General features: G+C 42.0%; 1 protein-coding gene across 2 annotated transcripts in view; it reads right to left on the reverse strand.

The window, feature by feature from the left end:
• Positions 1-835: 835 nt before the first annotated feature.
• Positions 836-21,146, reverse strand: part of DNA2 (DNA replication helicase/nuclease 2) — a 42,669-nt gene continuing 22,358 nt past the window's right edge. The window contains exons 14-21 of one of the 2 annotated variants that reach the window (XM_075841433.1): positions 20,711-20,935; positions 15,286-15,479; positions 13,618-13,707; positions 13,327-13,528; positions 12,963-13,052; positions 8,412-8,594; positions 2,765-2,913; positions 836-1,847 (exon numbers count right to left, since the gene is read on the reverse strand). In XM_075841433.1, coding sequence (XP_075697548.1) covers positions 1,805-1,847; positions 2,765-2,913; positions 8,412-8,594; positions 12,963-13,052; positions 13,327-13,528; positions 13,618-13,707; positions 15,286-15,479; positions 20,711-20,935 — 1,176 coding nt within the window. In that variant the 3' untranslated portion in view covers positions 836-1,804. Of the gene's footprint in view, positions 1,848-2,764; positions 2,914-8,411; positions 8,595-12,962; positions 13,053-13,326; positions 13,529-13,617; positions 13,708-14,022; positions 14,200-15,285; positions 15,480-20,710; positions 20,936-21,146 lie in introns of those variants that run through there. The other variant, XM_075841434.1, reaches the window with a different exon arrangement.

A 21,146-nucleotide genomic window follows, 5' to 3' on the forward strand; every position in this document is an offset into this window, starting at 1 on the left:
ACAGTTACAGAAAGTCGAAAAAAGCATAGGTAGCGAATATAAAATATAACCTTTAATAATTACCCCTAAAATCATGTGTATAGACTCACAGGACAAACAAGAAAAATAAACTGTATGTGGAGACCTCCAGTGTACGATAACTGGCAGACCCCCTAAAAAAATCCACCAGCAGTAAAACCGTAGTATGCACAGAAATGAGATCAGATGCATATGAAATCTACCAAAATCAGCACACCATGAGTTAATGTTAACTGAAAAAAGGGTGGATCTTGTCAGAATCAACGTTGACTGTCTGTGCTCAAAGCGTATAGATGGAGAAAACTTAAGACGCTTGGCCAGCGGAAAGAGGAGAGAGTCGTAGCTATCCCTATCTCACCCAAAGACTGAGAGAACAACCGGGCAGAACTTCAGACCTGTTTATCTGACCCTAAACAGGAAAGTGGCCCCTGGGGGCCCTCACCCTATACTACACAAATACTAAATATAGCTACGCATTATCCCAACGCGTTTCATCCATCACGCGGCTCATAAGGGGATATCAAAAAAATTGGTCGAAGAATTTAGGGTCGCTACTTCATCACTTGGCCCCTAACCCGCTATCTACTCCTGTACAAGTCCTTTATCAAAGATCTGCATTAATCGAACTTATGTAGTGAGTACATAGCTATGCAAAACAAAAAACCAGTGCCATCACAGGTGCAAATATTAGTGTGTTATTAAAGAATTATGATGTTTGCCCAAAGTCTGCAAGTTTCTATGACCATATGATCAAATATTAAGGACTTGAATGAAGTATTGATACAACTTCGGATGATTAAACACACTCACATCACAATTTAAATTTTCAACATTTTATTGTAGTATAAACTTAAAAAATATTTAGGAAATCCTTTAAATAACACCAAAAAAGACAAAATTACAGTTAACACTTGTTAGCTTATTTTGGCCATCTCAGGCATGATTGTGCGTACCGCAATCGAAACATTTTCTAGTCACATCAAATCGGTTTTCTTGAATGAGTGGCCCCTCATGTCGACACAGCATTAATGTGAGGACCCTTTAGTGTATATTAAGCGTACCTTAAGGAAACTATAAGTCTAAGGCCCAGTTCACACATGGTTTCTTGGTGCCGATTATGACGCGGAAACCGCGCCGAAATCAGCGGCATAGAACGGCTGAAGCCGTCTCCCCATTGATTTTAATCGGAGGCAGTTTTTTTTCCTGAGCGGCATTTAGCCGATCGCAGTAAGAAAAAAAAGTGTTATGTCCTTTCTTGCTGCAGATCCACCTGACCTCCCATTGAAAACAATGGGAGGCAGAAAAAGCAGCTTTCGCAGAGTTTCTTGCCCATGGATCTCAATGGCCGCGAAATCCGCGGCAAAAAAAGTGCAGGCAGGTCAAAATCTGCCTTCAAATTCACAAAGGAAATTTGAGGTAGATTGTTTTTTTTTTATGTGAAAAGGGCCTAAAACGGGCTTATTTTAACTGATATAAACAGCAATCAAGAAAGAACATGAAATGACTGGATGAAACAGAGGTCCGGCGTGTGCTCGTATAATCAATACAAGTAATGAAAATTCAATTTCAACGTCTACATTTACATCTGATATCCAACTGAAATAGAGAGAAAGAAATGGACTATATACAAAAAGTGTTTACATGAAGGACTTTGTCAGCAGCATTGACAGAATACACAAAAACGACAATGATTTTTTGAGAAAGAATCTTCCTTCTCAAGAAAATGAACTGTAAACATCATACGGAAGTCTTGGAAGGATATCCACTCTTCACTCCACTGCATGGGTCACATTGGAAAGTGTTCATGGGCTCCTGGAGGGAGATTGAAAATGTGCTGGTGCTAAGGAATAGAAACCAAACCTAAAAACTGTTGCTTTTTTGACAAGACTGTCAGATTTCAGCCCTGCTATACATTACTACAATGTTAACAAATAACCCAAGGATATGAGTTCCAGGGAGCCCTGCATCACTCAACACTAAAGCAAAACACTGTTCGGACCGCAGCCTGCTGGCTCCCCCGTTACTGTACAGCTAACTGGAGACAATACATCTCAGTTGTAGGGTCCACAAGTTATAATTGTTAAGCGAATGGGGGACCTAGATCACTGGATACTTTACTTTCCATTATTGATAAAGTTCTTTTTTTATAGAACACTATCTATATCAAATTTAGAAGGGACCTGAAATCAATTGGTCACTGGTGATTTTCCTCTCACAAGCCATTGACCATGCAGAGATTCTCAATTTGCTGATCACGGGAAGAAGAAAAAACACCAGTGACCAGTGTTTTTTCACAGGGACAGCTAAAGGACCATTCACATTAACCAATTATCAACAAATTAACCGTTGCCCAGTAAAGAAACCCCGTCTATGATGATGTAGAAACCTTTCTTCTAGCCGTAGAGGACGGGTACAGGCCTAGGTATAAATAGATCATTAGAAGGATCTCTGTACCGTCCATTGTTATATTTGTACCCTGTAATTAGATCTTCCCAAACTGATTAACCCCAAGTTTGATAATCATTCTTAGTACTGTAATTCACCCATTCCGCTAGGTATGACCTTTTACACAAGTGTCCAAAACTGGGCACAATATTCCCTGTGCATTCTGACTATGTATAGAGGCAAAACTAAGTTCTCGTCATGGTCACCAAAGTTTTACTCATGGTTAGTTATGCACTTGGATAACAAGAACATACGGTTTACGTCTGGAATGCCAGTCTAGTGCAAATATCACAAAAAGGATATGAGGTTTTCACTGCGTAGATGACAAATCAGCTTCTCCAGGGAATCAAAGCGAGACAGAGTTGGAATACAGCCTATCATTATAAGCTTGTGCTTGGCCCGTGTGAGCGCTACATTGAGTCTCCTCCAATCCTTTAGAAGATCTCCAAGCTGCTCAGAGAAATGGTTGTAGAAAAGATTTAGAACAGATTTCAGAACAGATAAAATCTCCTGTGTGTTCCTAAACACAATTTATAGTTTTGATTTTTGAGGGAGGGGATATGTTTAGGGGTTACTGAAAACGGTCTTGGCATCATTATTATTCCTTAAGGAATTTTTACACTGTAATGAATACTTTCTGCAAGTGCTGTGCTTACATGGCAGTGGTGAAACAGTTTGTGTGGCTACATAGCAAATACAGGGTTCCCTCAAATTACTATGGCCTCAGGTTACAACGTTTTTAATGTATAATGGTCTTAAGCGGACGATTGTAACTTATAACCACCCTTAAAGGAACAGTGTCATCACAAATTATTTTTTTATATGTTAAAGATGTTAGTGCTTTATTAAAAACGTTTATATTCATTTGTGTGTTTGTGTTTTACTTTTTCTTATTTTTACACTTTTTCTTCCCTATGGGGGCTGCCATTTTTTGTTCCATTTCTGTCTGTGTCGATTAACGACACATACAGACATGGAATACGGCAGTCACAGTCCCATAGGGACTGCGAACGGCTCCCGTCCTATTGACTTCAGTGTACGGCGTCTGTGTGGGAACTGCGCATGCGCCGCTCCCACACAGTCCAATTCGAAATTGGCGCCGTCCGGCGCCATTTTCCTGTGGACCGGAAGTCGCGGCCGGACAGTAATATTACTACTTCCGGTCGCGGCTTCCGGATTTGTGCACTTGGACCAGCGGCAGCAAACGGAGCGGACGGGCCGGAGGGAGCCGCGGCGGCAGGAGCAGGTAAGAGATTTCAATGTATGTTCGTGTTTACTACTGTATGTAAACCTACTACACTGTGTGTTAGCTCAAAAAATGGCGACACACAGCGTAGGAGGTTACACCGTTCAAACCCCTCGTTTATCCCGGCACTAGCCAGGATAAAGGAGGGGGGGATGCTGAGAGCTCACTAGAGCGAGGGCTTTTAACCCATTGTTGCAATGCTGCAATTTTGGGAATAGCTCCATCTAGTGACCAAAAATGGGTAGTATTATAAATTAGAATTTATAATATTTCCTGACTCGTGAAAAAAATAAAAAAAATTTGAACAATGTTTAATCACCCACACACTAAATGTTTAATTTTTTTTAAAAAAACATGTTTTTCTGGCAACACATTCCCTTTAACCTACAAACAGGCAGTGACTATCTATAGCAAAGGTGATTGACTGGAAGACACAGATTGTAACCATGTGCATTTCACTGATAAATACATGTTAATCATCGCATGATATATTGGTAGTAATTAGAGCTAGTCGTTGGGTGTTGTATAGTTAAAGCAAATCATAATTATAAAGTTGCTTGTTTCTTTATTAAGCTGTATTGGCTAAACAGCACAATATTATTTTGTGCCGTTAAGGCTAATAGTAGAGCAGACGTGTCCCCATACTATCCTGCACTTAAAACAGGGCCACATAGTATGATGACAGCTCAGCTTTACAGCACAGGAGGTCATCAGCATAGGATCGGTGGGGGGTCCGAAACTAGGGTGATCAGGGTGTCGGACTCTCACCGATCATATACTAATGACTTATCCTGTATATAGGTCATCGGTATGAAAAACCGCCCTATGACTGGGCAACACCTTTAATATTGTTATTAGGGGGCCAGTGTAGTGTCACCACCAGTCTATCATATAAATTGATTATTCCCAGTAAGTAAACAACAGGCTGGTTCCCGTTATACCCTCGAAATTTTAAGCAAATATATAAAGGAAGGAATAGTGAATAAAATTTAACTTTTAATTTGACCCATGTAAAATGGAATAACAATGTTAGTATGGATAATACTCTTGTGATCTGTAACATACACAGCAGTTGGTATTCAAGCTCGGCGAATACTGGGTTTTCATTCCTTGAATGCACAGCAGGGTTTCTCAGGATCATTGGAGTTACACAGTGGTAGTCTGCCTGTCCCTTAGGCCTATTCATAAACCCTCACTGTTGACAACACACCGGGCACTCGTTCTGAAAAGAATGACCCTGTCGTCTCCGGCACCTGTCCCTATTACTAAGTCTGCTTTCCTAACTGGAGCTCCAGCTCGTACGCGTTTCGCCAGTTAAACACTGCCTCGTCAGGGAGATGTTGAGCATAACGGCTTGACAGATAGTGTGGCAGTGAGCGATTCAAAACACGCTCCTTATGTGCGTTCGCTCCTCCTCTTCTGGGGGCTCGGTCGTTGGATATCCTATCAGATAGAAGTGTGCTACTTAGTCATCACCCTCCCATTGATATCACGTCCTCGCTACCTCCACAGTGGGCTGGATTATCGATATCAAAGGGGATTACTTCAGCCATACTCCTATTGTCGATTTGCTTGCATAGAACATGGCTGCATTAGTATAGCTTATTGTCCTCATTTAGGCATGTGAGATGATATTAAATACCTCAGCCGTATAGTGTGAAAGTATGTTGGGTGGCGGGGTGAATGAATGTCTAAGTACTTAGAACAATCGTGTGTCATCAGAGATTACTGTCAACCTTAGACATTGCAGTACTAAATCATCAGTCTAATACACAAAACGCCAGTCTGAATGTATAAGACATACTACACTGTACCAATCTGTTTATGATAACAGCTTACATCAGTAACTGCAAACTTCTTCCCTACAGTCTGCATCTAGTGCCATTTTGATGTCATTAGATGTGCCTTAGATAATGGTGCATAACCAGAGAATTAAAGAAAACAGGCATAGTTCAGATTTTAATTTAGGCCGTCTGGGGTCACTGTGAGATGGGAAAGCGCCCATCCGTATGCTCTTAAAGAGAGTTACCAAAGGGACAATATCTCCATCTCAGGAGAAATTGCTCAAACATTAGGACTTTCCTGGTACAAGCTGCAGATATGAGAAACAGATTCCACCAAAGAGGTTATCCAGAACAGATTCTCAGGGAAGCATTCACTAATGCAATTAAAACTAAAAGGAGAGACTTACTGATGCCCAAAGCAAGAGAACCCGTGAAAAAGAATAGGATGAGTATCATAGCGACATACGATGGGACTCATGAACAAGTCAGAGGGATCATTCAGAAACACTGGGGGATCCTCATGGAGGATAATGATCTGAAGGAACTACTAGGTGAAAGACCTTTGATTACCTTCAGAAGAAATACAAGCCGGAGAGACAAACTGGTTCAGAGTCATTATAAACCAGCACCCCCAAATGATTGCTGGCTTAATAGAAGACCTTTAGGGACCTTCAAATGCGGTAACTGCCGCGCATGCGACACCATGTTAGTGTCTAAATCCTTTGTGAGTACAACAACTGGCAGAGATTATACTAATAGAGAATTTATCAATTGGCTATCAAAAGGAGTCATATATATGGCTAAATGTACATTGCCTTTTGGACTACATAGGCACAACAACTTGAATTTAGGAGACAAATATGGGATCATTACAACGATATCCTTAATAAAAAAAAGACATGCCAATCGCTAGACATATATGGGCAATGCATGGAGGTAACCCTAGGATCATCAAATGCCAAGGAATTCAACACATCGAGCCTAATTCAAGAGGGGGGGTAACTGGGACAGGGATCTGTTACAAGTAGAGAGCCGATGGATTCATAGAATGAGATCAGTGACCGCAGGAGGCCTGAATGAAAATCTGAACTATGCCGGTTTTCTTTAATTCTCTGGTTATGCACCATTATCTAAGGCACATCTAATAACATCAAAATGGCACTAGATGCAGATTGTGGGAAGAAGTTTGCAGTTACTGATGTAAGCAGTTATCATAAACAGAGTGTATAAGACATACTACACTGTACCATTCAGACTGGCGTTTTGTGTATTAGACTGATGATTTAGTACTGCAATGTCTAAGGTTGACAGTAATCTCTGATGACACACGATTGTTCTAAGTACTTAGACATTCATTCACCCCGCCACCCAACATACTTTCACACTATACGGCTGAGGTATTTAATATCATCTCACATGCCTAAATGAGGACAATAAGCTATACTAATGCAGCCATGTTCTATGCAAGCAAATCGCCAATAGGAGTATGGCTGAAGTAATCCCCTTTATGATGGCGATAATCCAGCCCACTGTGGAGGTAGCGAGGACGCGATATCAATGGGAGGGTGATGACTAAGTAGCGCTTCTATCTGATAGGATATCCGACGACCGAGCCCCCAGAAGAGGAGGAGCTAACTCACATACATAAGGAGCGTGTTTTGAAGCACTCACTGCCACACTATCTGTCAAGCCGTTATGCTCAACACCTCCCTGACGAGGCAGTGTTTAACTGGCGAAACGCGTAGGCGCTGGAGCTCTAGTACAGAAATCGGACTTAGTAATAGGGACAGGTTCTGGAGACAAGAGGGTCGTTCTTTTCAGAACAAGTGCCCGGTGTGTTGTCAACAGTGAGGGTTTATGAATAGGCCTAAGGGACAGGCAGACTACCACTGTGTAACTCCAATGATCCTGAGAAACCCTGCTATGCATTCATGGAACGAAAACCCGGTATTCGCCGAGCTTGAATACCAACTGCTGTGTATGTTACATATCACAAGAGTATTATCCATACTAACATTGTTATTCCATTTTACATGGGTCAAATTAAAAGTTACATTTTATTCACTATTCCTTCCTTTATATATTTGCAGCAGATAATATAATCTAACTGTACAGAAATTAAAGGGGGTTTCCCAGTTAAAACTTGTATGTGTTAATGCTTTTAACTTGGGAATGTGTATACATTAGTAACGTATTTCCAGTTTCCAAATTGGCCCCTTTTCCCGATGCTGCTGTGGGGCACATGACTGGTGACGTCACTCTCTGCCCGCTGTGTTTATCCTCTGTATACCTGTTACGTGGTCTAATTATTCAAATTCTTTTCCGGGTATACGACACGTCACTAGTAACGTGCCGTGTACGGGCTGTATAACGCGCAAGCGCGGTCCCCGCTGGTCTCTCGAGAACAGCAGGGACCGCACATGCACTTTACTGGCTGTATAACAGAGTAGCCCATACACTGCACGTCACTAGTGACATGTCGTATAACCGGAAGACAATTTGAATAATTAGACCACATAACAGGTATACGGAGGATAAACGCAGTGGGCAGAGAGTGACGTCACCAGTCAAGTGCCCCGCAGCAGCATCGGGAAACGGGGCCAATTTGGAAACTACGTACGATACAAATGTATTCACATTCCCAAGTTAAAAGAATTCACACATACAAGTTTTAACTCGGAAAACCCCTTTAACCACAGCAACCATTTATAAAATATTTATTTCTTACTGTAATATGCTTCATTTATACAAGAAATCCTTTAACATTTCTATGAAGCATTTTGTTTTAATACATTTAGGATCACTGAACACGTTTTTAAAGTGACGCCTAGGTTGACTACATTTATGGGTAAATACTATACAGGTATAAAGTCTCGTCATTACACATTTAATGATCTGAAAAATAAAATTAAACTTACTTTCCCATCAATGTTGCTTCTTACGAATGACAAAACAATAATACTTTTATCTCTTCCCTGGTATTTGTCCACAGTGTTAACCTCTACAGCGCTGGATGACAAGTTAGTAAAATAACCAGAGATCACTTTCAATTGCTGTCGATATGGAGCGATGACTCCAATATCTGAGGCCTTGCATCCAGTCTGGTTATCGGGGAGAAAAAAAAATGGCACTAACGTTGAGTACATTAAAATATTTGGCTGAAACAGAGCTAACGGACTTCAGCCAGATGCTATTTAAAGAGTACCCTTCAGTGGCGTAGCTATAGGGGTTGCAGCAGTCACAATTGCGACTGGGCCCTGAAGCCAGGGGGGCCGGAGTCCCCCCACCACATGTGCATGAGTTATCTAATGTAAAAATGATGCATAAGCAGCATTAAAGCTAGACAGATACTATTTCCTAGTGGGCTTAAGGACCTTTAATGACGTCATGCCCATGTGACCTGACTTGCCTTTGAGGAGCAGAAGCCACTCCCACTGAGCAGGTCCTTCTACCACAGTATAGTAGCAGCAGCAGCAGCTCGGCAGAAGAGAAGGTCCATCCACCTCTCCGGTCCTTGTACACAGCCACAGGTTAGTGGGTGCTTCAACAAACCCCCCCCCCCCCCCTCTCCCTCCATCCGCCATTGTTTTTCCTTTACTTGTCTCTCCTAACCCCAACTCCTGTATGGTTTGTTAACTATTTTTTTTAACTCACTATGCGTTTTTGCCGCAATTTTCTTAAGTGGCAAAAATGGTGCGGTTTTGCCGCAATTATGAAACTTGCAGCAAAACCACACAATTCATATCACAAATTCGAAAATTGCTCAAAAAAATTAGTACAGGACACATAAAATCAATAGGCTGAATTCACATAGTGTGGTCAAATCACATCATGTGCTGCGATTTTGTAATAACCGTGGCAAAAAACGCAATTTGACCGCACTGTGAATACTGTATATCTTAATATCACAAGTTGCAAGAAAACAGATATGATGAAAGCTGCAGGATGGAGCCAATAGTTCTTTAAAGTATTACTTTATTAATAACTACTAAGTGGTGCCTTTATCAATTATATGATTACGGTTCGGTGCCGTAATGCTTAGGGGGAGTTGACAGTCTTTTGGCGGTTTTTGACGCAGAAACAGCGTCGGAAATTGCGCCAAAAAAAGTCCAAAATCGCTTCCCATTGAAAAAGACGCTCACGGGCAAAAAAAGCGTTGAGTCTTTTCTTCAGGCATTTCAGTCTCTGACCTCCCATTGACATCAATGGGAGTCAGAGAAAACGTTTTTCACTGCGGTTTTTGGTCGCGGCGCTAAATGGTTGCGGCCAAAAAATGCGGCAAATGTTCTGCCGGCAAGTCAAGATCTGCCTCAAAATTCTTGAAGGAATTTTGAGGCAGAATTTTCTGCCTGCAAAAAACTCTGTGAACTAGGCCTTAGTATTTAACAATAAAGCAATTATTTAAATGAATCCACAAACTACTGGCTTCCTCCTGTAGCGCTCATCATACCGGTGTTTTCTTGCTACTTTTGATATTACCATTTGGACAGTGGCATAGCTGTTGGAGTCGCAGCGGTCGCAACTGAGACTGGGCCCCCCGAAGCCAGGGGACTCGCAGCCCCCCGCACAACATCTATTCACAGTTACTATAATAACAGGGGCCTATGTAATAAACTACACGGGCCCCTGTTACTATAGTAACAGTATACTTACCCTCCTCGTTTCTGAGCGCAGCGCTGCTCTGGACGTCTTTCAGTGTTACAGTGCTATGTGCGCCGCGCAGAACCTCATGACGCTGTATGGCATCAGAACCTCCGCTTGCCCCAGAGCTGAAGAGGAGGGTAAGTATAAGATTGTCTGCTGGGGCCCTGTATCTAAGCCTACCATGTGGTAAGCTTAGATATAGGACCCAGCAGACAGTATCACATCTGCTGGGCTCTGTATCCAGGCTGATATTTGCCACTAGGCACTAGCGCTCTGCTCGGGGACTCCAGCACTGCTCCTGACGTTACTGTCCATATATGGACAGTGATGTTGGGAGCTCCCTGAGGTATAAGTTTAACATACCTGCGATGGATGCCATACAGTTGCATCCGTCACCCATAGGCTTCCAGGCCTACTTCAGATCTGCATTGGAGGCTGCAGTAGGGACCTCCATCGCATTTCGGCCGAAAATATCAGAAACAATAGCGCAGCAAGTCAATGGGTTCCGTTGGGTATCGGTTGCCCTTTGCACTTCCAGCATTTACATTGTTCTGCTCCTCTGACGGAGCAGAACAACAGAATGCCGAACGCAGATGTGAACAGGGCCTTACCTGGTTACTAGCGATCATTCACTTACTTTTGAACGTAGGTAAATGACCACTAAACTCCTATTGCAGGGGCTGCTTTGTATCTGAAGGAGCAGACGCACCAGGTTTTTTTTTAGTGGCGCATAGGCCCATGATGCGCCAAAATTCTGCCGCATCTCGGGAGTTCGTGTGCTTCTCGCAAGCCTGAGTAAACGAAGCAGTGACAGCTCTAAGCTCCCATTGGTTAGTTTACATCACGTGGTGCCCAGCACCTCAGCTCATGGTCCTACTTTTAAAAGTAGGCCAATGACCCGGGGATAACCTGGGACCATGTGACGTAAACTAACCAATGAGAGCTTAGAGCTGTCACTGCTTCGTTAACGGTCACAGACCCAGGAAGGTAAGCATGAGAATTGTTTTGCTTATTTTAAATGTTACTAATGGTTTTTTTGAGTTTGTATTTTTTACAGGTTCGGTTGTTGGACTAAGTCGGATTCGAGGACTACTTCGATGACTGCTTTTTTTTTTATTTTCAATAAAATGGTTAACGAGGGTTGTGTGCGGGGGTTTTATTTCAATAAAATCTCTTTTCTGTTTTTTTTTAAACTTTATTACTACCACCTTAGTAATGGCCGCTGACTGACAGCGTCCATACTAAGGCGGGCTTAATGTTAACTAGTGAAAACGCTAACACACATTATTACCCCGGTAACCACCACCACCAGGAAGTGCCGGGTGCAATCAATTACCCGACCATCTGTAGTGATGGCCGGGTGTTGGGGTGGCCACAGGCTGGTACTATTAGGCTGGGAAAGGGCCCTTGCCACCTTGATAATACTAGCCTGCTGCTGCTAGGTTGTATCTGTCTGGTTATGAAAAACGAGGGGGGACCACACATCGTTTAAAAAAAAATAAACGACGTGGGGTCCCCCCGATTTCCTGGCGTTACCAGGGTGGGAAGTCCCACTTATTCTGGCCTTCACCAGCCTGCAGCAGCCCCCGTACCCGGCCGTCACTACAGATGGTCGGGTACTGGATCGTACCTGACCCTTCCCGGTGCCCTTGGTGGCGATGGATATCAGGGTAATAATGGGGGTTAGTGCTAGCCTTTTCACTGGCTAACACGAAGCCCTGCTTTAGTAATGGACGCTGTGAATCAGCCAGCAGCCATTACTATGGCAGTAGTAATAAAATTTAAAAAAATACAAAGACAGAAAAAAAAATTTATTCAAATAAAAAACCCTTACACAACCCTTGTTTGCCATTTTATTGAAAGTAAAAAACCGCCGTCATCGAAGTAGTCCTTGAATCCGATGTAGTCCAACAACCGAACCTGTAAAAAAACACAAACACACAAAAAAATTTGTAACACACAAAAAACAAAACAATTATTATTCGGACCTTTCCTGGGTCCATCGCTGGGGCCGCAATGTCAGCGAGCTAGGCCCTATATCCAATCCTATGATGTGTGATACTGTCTAAGCCACTGTATCTAACCATATCCATAGCTATAGGGTTGTAGTGCTAAATATGCTGTCTCAGAGATAGATATATATATATATATATATATATATATATATATATATATAGATGGGGCATATATATTGGGGCTATAGCCCCTGACGTTTTAAGACCTTAGCTACGCCCATGGCTGCTAGTACTGCATCGTTTTATCACTTAGGAGACCCAGTGATGCGGCTAAAAGCTGTGGGCCATCAGCCATGAAGAGAAGTGTGGGGGGGGGGGGGACATGAAGGACTTTTGCACCGGGGCCCATGAGCCTTAAGCTACGCCCCTGGTACCCATCTCACAGTATTAAAATCCAAAGTTGCATTCACAGGTCTGCTGTTTGTCACTTGAAAACAGTCAGCAAGCTTGTTGTCAGACACATTAACAGCTTAGGTAGGCTTCTATAATGTGGTGGGATAGTAAATTATCCCTACATCAGATTACTGTACCGTGTATGGTGTAACACTGGCATTACCTCTAAATGCAGACCACCAAATCAAGCTCTGCAGACATTGAGCAAGCAAGCTATAATATTTCACCTCTGAAGCCTGTAGAATTATAAATGTAGCCCTGGGCTATATTACATGATCTGATGCTGGATGAGTACAATATAAGTAATACAATGTATTTGGTAACTTAACTTTATGTAGATTAATTGTATTGAAAACCGCAAAATGGTGTTCAAAAGGTGACTATATATTTTACATTCCACAAAAAGTCAAAGCAAACCTTTAAGAACAGAGAAGTTATCAGGAAGACCAGCTTGGCTTCAATCCAATTACTGATACCGCATTTTTCTTCCGTTTCCAAAGCAGGGATCTAGAAAACACATAGAAAACATTAACGTTAGGTCTACAAATTCAATTCATAGAAGCAAAAATATAAATAAATCGTTGTATACAATCTCTGTCCACTGTACACGTAGCGGAGCTGTCCTGTCTGCATTACTTTAAAAAAGAAAACCTTGAACTTACAAATTGATGAGAACAGACATCTAAATCATTTCCTGAAAGGAATATTACGTTATGGTATTCATCATCTGTATGCAATTCCACATACTGTATGTAACAGTGGTCTGTTGAATGAAACCTACCTTCTCTGTGTTTAGAAAGCAGACTGGGTTGGTCGGTTCTAAAACATCTCTGATCCATGAGTTTTCTGGAGACTCCCTGAATTCCAACTCCAGCTGCAGGGACTTGAGGTGAGGTAGCTGGACAATGGCTGTAGACACACGCTCAGAGGCACATTCTAGTCGCCCTTCATATACTAGATTATTGCTCAGAGACATGATCTTACTAGAAAACAACAAAAAAAACACCTGTTAATAGAACACAAATGCAGAAGTTACATATATGCAAAGTGAACAGTATCACAGGCTCATTACCTATTCATACGATACTGCACAGTGAGCTGGACAACAGCGTCCTGGTTTCTCTCCAGTCTCTTGAACAAACTGTCACTCATTCCCAATTCCCTGCAAAAACACAAATATATGGATAGATAAATAACTGCAGGAGCTTTTATGACCTCCTATCCCAAATCTATAGGTATTAAATCCCCCCCGCCCCTGCAGCTAAAACATTCTTCTGGGAAGACTTTCTACAAGATTTTGGAGTGTCTGTGTGAATTTTTGCCCATTCATCTATAGGAACATTTGAGGTCAGATACTGATGTTGGACGAGAGGAGGACCTGGCTAACAATCTCTGTTCTAGTTCATCACAAAGGTATTGGATGGGGTTGAGGTCAGGGCTCTCTGCGGCCAGTCAAGTTTTCCCACACCAAACTCACCCAACCATGTCTTTATGAATCTTGCTTTGTGCGCTGGGGCACAGTCATGCTGGGACAGAAAAGGACCGAACCCCGAATTGTTCCCACAAAGTTGGAAATACACCGGTGTTCAAAATGTCTCGCTCTGCTGAAGCATTAAGATTTCCCTTCATTGGAGCTAAGAGGCCTAGGCAACCCCTGAAAAACAACCCCATAACATTATCCCTCATCCAACAAACTTTACAGTTGGCACAATGCAGTCTGGCAGGTAACGGTCTCCTGGCATTCACCAAACCCAGACTCGTCCACCAGACTGAAGATACAGAAGTGTGATTCATCTCTCCACACAACACATTTCCACTGCTCCAGAGACCAGTGCTTTACACCACTCCATCGGATACTTGGCATTGTGCTTGGTTATATAAGACTTGCATGCAGCTGCTCGGCCATGGATACTGGTATGCCATTTTATACACTTGTGGCAATGGGACTGAATAAAACAGCTGTACTCAATGATTAAGAGGTGTGTCCTAATACTTTTGTCCATATAGGATAGATCTTTTTTTTGGGTTAAGAAGTCATCACATTGGAGAGCGGTGTAAGATGCTGGTTAGCTGCTACTTAAAGGGGGTATTCCATTTTTAGCTATTAAAGCTTTTTCAATGTAAGATGAAACATTCAGCCATTTTTGAATATACTTTTTGTATGAAATTCTTATGGTTTTAAAGATTTCTGCTTGGAGTCATTGGATGGGAAACTTCATTGTTCCCTTCGACAGGATTAAAAAAAACTGTTGGTCACAGGTACAGAGCATTGCCATTAGCATGAATTACTAAAAAAAATTAACTTTTCAATATATATATATATTATACCCCTTTAAGTTCTTCATGTGCTCCTCTATGCTCCTGTTCCCTGGAGTGGCGCATGGTAGTGCTGCCTTTTCTAGCTCTTCAAGTGCAAAAATGCTGCCGAAGAAGTTTTGAACTATCTTGTAATTCCTACCAACTCAGCATTGGTCCGTTTTTTTGCCACTTGCAGGTACCAGATAATGGAATTATAAGCCCTTGCCTCAGCAGGGTCACTATTTTTGGTGTTTCATGCACTAATAACACAAACCGTATTCCTTTCTGTGTTCACTTTAAATGCCTTATACCCTGCAATAGACACCTGTAAATATAATTATCTGATGTAGACATTGGGGTCGGTTATCAATTGCAGGATATTCATGAGAATAGTTATATAAGAAAGCAACACGAGCAAGCAGCCATTCTGTACAGCAGTTACCTGGCTTCTGCACTTTGAACAAGTGGTGGGAGTTGTTGATGGTCTCCCACTAAAACAAATCTGTCTGCAAAAAACAAAGGACCAAGGCAAATTGGCTGACTTATTTGTGACGCCTCATCCACGATGCAGAAGTCAAACCTCCTCCTGGTGAAGATCGGATGATTTATGCCCATGCAGGTGGTCGCAACTACCGGCTGGTAAGAAAAAATGTAGCATTAATAAAGAATGTACAATGACCTACAAATCAGTAAATCTGAATAAGAAAAGTTCCTTCCTATTTCTTGTGTCTTAAAGAACGGATTACGAAATTCATGGTTCAAAATAGCATTAAGAAAGTTTCTTAACTTTTTAGCCATTTCACAACAATTAAAGCAAAGTAGGGGTGAAATGTTCAAATAAATTTTTTTTGCAAAAATTCATATTTAATCCTTTTCTGTAACACAGAAGGTTTTACCTGAGAAACGCAACGCCATATTTATTGCCCAGATTCTGCAGTTTTTAGAAATATCCCACATGTGGCCCTAGTGCGGTAATGGACTGAAGCACCGGCCTCCGAAGCAAAGGAGCACCTAGTGGATTTTGGGGCCTTCTTCTTATTAGAATATATTTTAGGCACCATGTCAGGTTTGAATAGGTCTTGTTGGGCCAAAACAAAGGAAACTCCCAAAAAAAGACCCAATTTGGCAGACTACACCCCTCAAGGAATATATCTAGGGGTATATTGAGCATTTTGACCCCACAGGTTTTTTGCTGAATTTAGTGGAATGAGGCTGTAAAAATTTAAATCTAAACTTTTTCAAATAAAATGTAGAAACAAAGCATGAAGAACAAAAAACGCCCCAACATTTGAAAAGCAATTTCTCCCGATTACGGCAATACACCATGTCGTAATAAACTGCTGTTTGGACACACGGCAGAGCTCAGAAGGGAAGGAGCATTTTGAGCCCACAGGTTTTTTGCTGACTTTAGTGGAATTAGGCCGTGAAAATGAAATTCTATGTTTTTTTCTAATAAAATGTAGCTTTAGCTCAGATTTTTCACCATAAATAAAGGAGAAAACCACCCCAAAATTTCTAAAGCAACCTCTTCTGAGCACAGCATTAGCCCATATGTGGCAATAAACTGCTGTTTGGACTCACGCCAGGATTTAGAAAGAGCACCATTTGGCTTTTGGAGCTAAAATTTTGCTGGAACGGTTTGCGGTGCCATGTCACATTTGCAATGCCCCTGCGGGACCAAAATCAGAGGGAACCCCCAAAAGTGACCCCATTTTGGGAACTACACCCCTGAAGGAATTTATCTAGGGGTGTAGGGAGCATTTTGACCCCAGTTTTTTTTGTCAAATTTAGTGAAATTAGGCGATAAAATTGAAAAGCTAAATTTTTCCTATAAAACATGGACAATTTTTACAAGGAATAAAGGAGGAAAAGCAACATTTGAAAAGCCATTTCTCCCATTTATGGCAATACCCCATAAGTGGTCATAAAATGCTGTTTGGAAACACTGCAGGGCTCAGAAGGGAAGGAGCCCAATTTGGACTGGAATGGTTTTCATGTGCCAGGTCACATTTCAAAGGCCCCTGCGGGGCCAAAACAGAAGGCTTTCCCACAAAGATAACCCCATTTGGGAACCTACACACCTTAAAGAGGCTCTGTCACCAGATTTTGCAACCCCTATCTGCTATTGCAGCAGATAGGCGCTGCAATGTAGATTACAGTAACGTTTTTATTTTTAAAATACGAGCATTTTTGGCCAAGATATGACCATTTTTGTAGTTATGCAAATGAGGCTTGCAAAAGTCCAAGTGGGTGTGTTTAAAAGTAAAAGTCCAAGTGGGCGTGTATTATGTGCGTACATCGGGGCGTTTTTAATACTTTCACTAGCTGGGCGCTCTGAAGAGAAGTAACATCCTCTTTTCTTCAGAACGCCCAGCTTCTGACAGTGCAGATCTGTGACGTCACTCACAGGTCCTGCATCGTGACGGCCACATCGGCACCAGAGGCTACAGTTGATTCTGCAGCAGCATCAGCGTTTGCAGGTAAGATCGACTTACCTGCAAACGCTGATGCTGCTGCAGAATCAACTGTAGCCTCTGGTGCCGATGTGGCCGTCACGATGCAGGACCTGTGAGTGACGTCACAGATCTGCACTGTCAGAAGCTGGGCGTTCTGAAGAGAAGTGGATGATACTTCTCTTCAGAGCGCCCAGCTAGTAAAAGTATTAAAAACGCCCCGATGTACGCACATAATACACGCCCACTTGGACTTTTGCAAGCCTCATTTGCATAATTACAAAAATGGTCATATCTTGGCCAAAAATGCTCGTTTTTTAAAAATAAAAACGTTACTGTAATCTACATTGCAGCGCCTATCTGCTGCAATAGCAGATAGGGGTTGCAAAATCTGGTGACAGAGCCTCTTTAAGTAATCTATTTAGGGGTATAGTGAGCATTTAGACCCCACAGGTTTTTTGCAGAATTTATTGGAATTAGGCCGTAAAAATTCTATCAACATTTTTTTCACTAAATTTTTTTTTATTTTTTTCATCTTCACAAGGAATAAAGGCGAAAAAGCCGCTCAATATTTGTAAAGCAATACCCCACAGGTGGTAATAAACTGCTATTTGGACACACAGCAAGACTCTAAAGGGAAGGAGCGCAATTTGGTTTTTGGCATGGAGATTTTACAAAATTCGTTTTCTGACACCATGATGAATTGAGATAAGGTCCCAGTACAGTGGAAAGCCCCGAAAAATTACCCCATTTTGGAAACTACATCCCTGAAGAAATTCATCTAGAGGTATTGTGAGCATTTTGCAGAAATTAGTGATCAATATGTTGTGACTAGCTTGTGCCACTGGAGACACACACCCCATACATTGTTAAGTGGGGTCTCCAGAATACCCCATATGTGGTCATAAACTGCTGTTTGTGAACACTGCCAGGCCCAGAAGGAGGGCAATTTGTCTATTGGAGCATAGATTTTGCTTTGTAGTAGTTTTGTTTGGGGTTTTTCTGGTATTTTAGTTTACAATGTGGGGGCATATGTAAGCTGTGCGAAGCACATCAGGGTATGTGTACGGTGTGTGGAATGCATCAGGGTACGTGTAAGCTGAGGGGAGTACATCAGGGTACGTGTAAGCTGAGGGGAGTACATCAGGGTACGTGTAAGCTGAGGGGAGTACATCAGGGTACGTGTAAACTGTGCGGAGTACATCAGGTTATATGTAAGCTGGGCGGAGTGCATCAGGGTACGTGTAAGCTGAGGGGAGTACATCAGGGTACGTGTAAGCTGAGGGGAGTACATCAGGGTACGTGTAAGCTGAGGGGAGTACATCAGGGTACGTGTAAGCTGAGGGGAGTACATCAGGGTACGTGTAAACTGTGCGGAGTACATCAGGTTATATGTAAGCTGGGCGGAGTGCATCAGGGTACGTGTAAGCTGAGGGGAGTACATCAGGGTACGTGTAAGCTGAGGGGAGTACATCAGGGTACGTGTAAGCTGAGGGGAGTACATCAGGGTACGTGTAAGCTGAGGGGAGTACATCAGGGTACGTGTAAACTGTGCGGAGTACATCAGGGTATGTGTAAGCTGTGTGGAGTACATCAGGGTATATGTAAGCTGAGCGGAGTACATCAGGGTATATGTAAGCTGTGCGGAGTACATCAGGGTATATGGAAGCTGGGCGGAGTACATCAGGGTATATGGAAGCTGGGCGGAGTACATCAGGGTATATGTAAGCTGGGCGGAGTACATCAGGGTATATGTAAGCTGTGCGAGGGGTACATCAGGGTATATGTAAGCTGAGCGGAGTACATCAGGGTATATGTAAGCTGAGCGGAGTACATGAGGGTATATGTAAGCTGGGCGGAGTACATCAGGGTATATGTAAGCTGGGCGGAGTACATCAGGGTATATGTAAGCTGTGCGGAGTACATCAGGGTATATGTAAGCTGGGCGAGGGGTACATCAGGGTATATGTAAGCTGAGCTGAGTGCATCAGGGCATAATAGGATGATGTACTAATGGGGTGAATGAATAATAAAATGAATAATCCATGGATTGGTGTGGTTACGCTTTGAACCAACTCTTTATGCACGGGCCGGGTTTTTGGGGTATTGTACAAAATATCTGCGCTCCAGTATTGCCTAATCTTTGACTTCTTTACTAGCCCTATAAGCAGCACAAGGCCCTAAAGTGTCCTCATCTCTGCTGCATCTATGGGGTAGCAAATGATGATGTGGGGATTTTAGTGAAAAACGACTGGACCTAAAAATTTAGTCTGGGCCGTCATTTTGCTTCCTTGCGTTCTGAGTCATAACCTGTTATATTTCCGTTGACAGAGCTCTGTGAGGGCTTGTTTTTATTGGTTCCACTTTGGGGTATACGCGATTTTGTTTTTATCACTATTTATTAAATTTTTGGGGAGACGAGGAAACCAAAAAACAGCAATTCTAGCACTGTTTTGTTTCTTCTTTTTTTCAGTGTTTACCGTGCAGTATAAACAACATGTTAACGTCATTCTGTGGGTCGATATGATTACAGCGACACCAAATTTATATCGTTTTTTTACTTCCCCACAATAAACACACTCTTTTCTAAAAAAAAATAACGTTTTAGTGTCGCCATATTGTGACAGCCATAATTTTTTTATTTTTAAGTGGATATCACTGTGGGAGGGCTTATTTTTTGTGTGGCGCACTGTAGTTTTTGTGGATCCCGTTTTGGTGTACTGGCGACTTTATGATCACATTAAATTTTTTCTGAGACAAGATACCCAAAAAAATAAATTCTGTCATTGTCTTTTATTTAATTTTATTACGGTGTTCACTGTGCGGTAAAAATAACCTGATATATGTTTATAGTTCAGGCCTTTCCGAACGCAGCGATAATTATTATGTAAAGTTTTTTTCTAATTATAAAGGACTTGATCTGGGAAACAGGACGATTGTTTTTATTACTTAAAACTTTTATTTATTTATATTTCTTAAACTTATTTTACTTGGGGACTTGAAGGTCTGGTCTTCTGATCCCCAGTACAATACACTGCATTACTTATGTAGTGCCGTGTATTGTAACTGTCATTTTCCAACAGTTAGCCTATTAGGTCCTGCCTTGGGCCGCTCCCTCTGTCAACCATTTCAATGTGGCGGATGCCATTGACCGCCACATTGATGGGGTTAAACGGCGGCGATGGGCGGTAACTGCGATCGCCGCCATTGCAGCGGGATGTCAGCTGTAGATTATAGCTGACATCCGCTAAAGAGGACGCGAGCACAGCTCCTGTACCCACTTCATCTACAGGACGTGTCTGGTATGTCGGATTGCGGTAAGTTACTTGCAATGCCGACGTATCAGACATGTCATTTTGCAGGAAGGGGTTAATAGAAAGCAGATAATGTCAAAATCACAATCCCCAAACACACCTGACTGCTGTAGAGTTCTTCTAAAGCACTTAGTGACTTTATAGACTTTGTTTTGCAGATTTCTTCCTCGCCAAATTTCTGAATCTCCGGGTGGATTTTCTGTGTTCTACCCAAGCGTAAAAATCCAACTTTAAATTTTTTTAGTTTAAAAAGAATGTTATCTACTGCAGAGTGAGTATAACTGGTCAGCAACACACTAAAGCCACACGCATAGAGAATTCGTACCTAAAAAAGAATACAATAGACGTCAATGCAAAGCTCTGGTTTCTACTAAAATAGTAATCAACTCATTTTAAATACACTTAAAAAGGAGGTAAGGCTTTATGCCTGGGAAGGGTACGGATATTAACGTACACAGGTTGTTTCTTAATATTGATACGGCACAATACGATACATCCCCTGGGTTTGTTCTCTCCCTAGATACATATAAAGCCTT

Source organism: Rhinoderma darwinii, chromosome 11 (assembly GCF_050947455.1).
Source record: "Rhinoderma darwinii isolate aRhiDar2 chromosome 11, aRhiDar2.hap1, whole genome shotgun sequence".
NCBI classification, from domain to species: domain Eukaryota; kingdom Metazoa; phylum Chordata; class Amphibia; order Anura; family Rhinodermatidae; genus Rhinoderma; species Rhinoderma darwinii.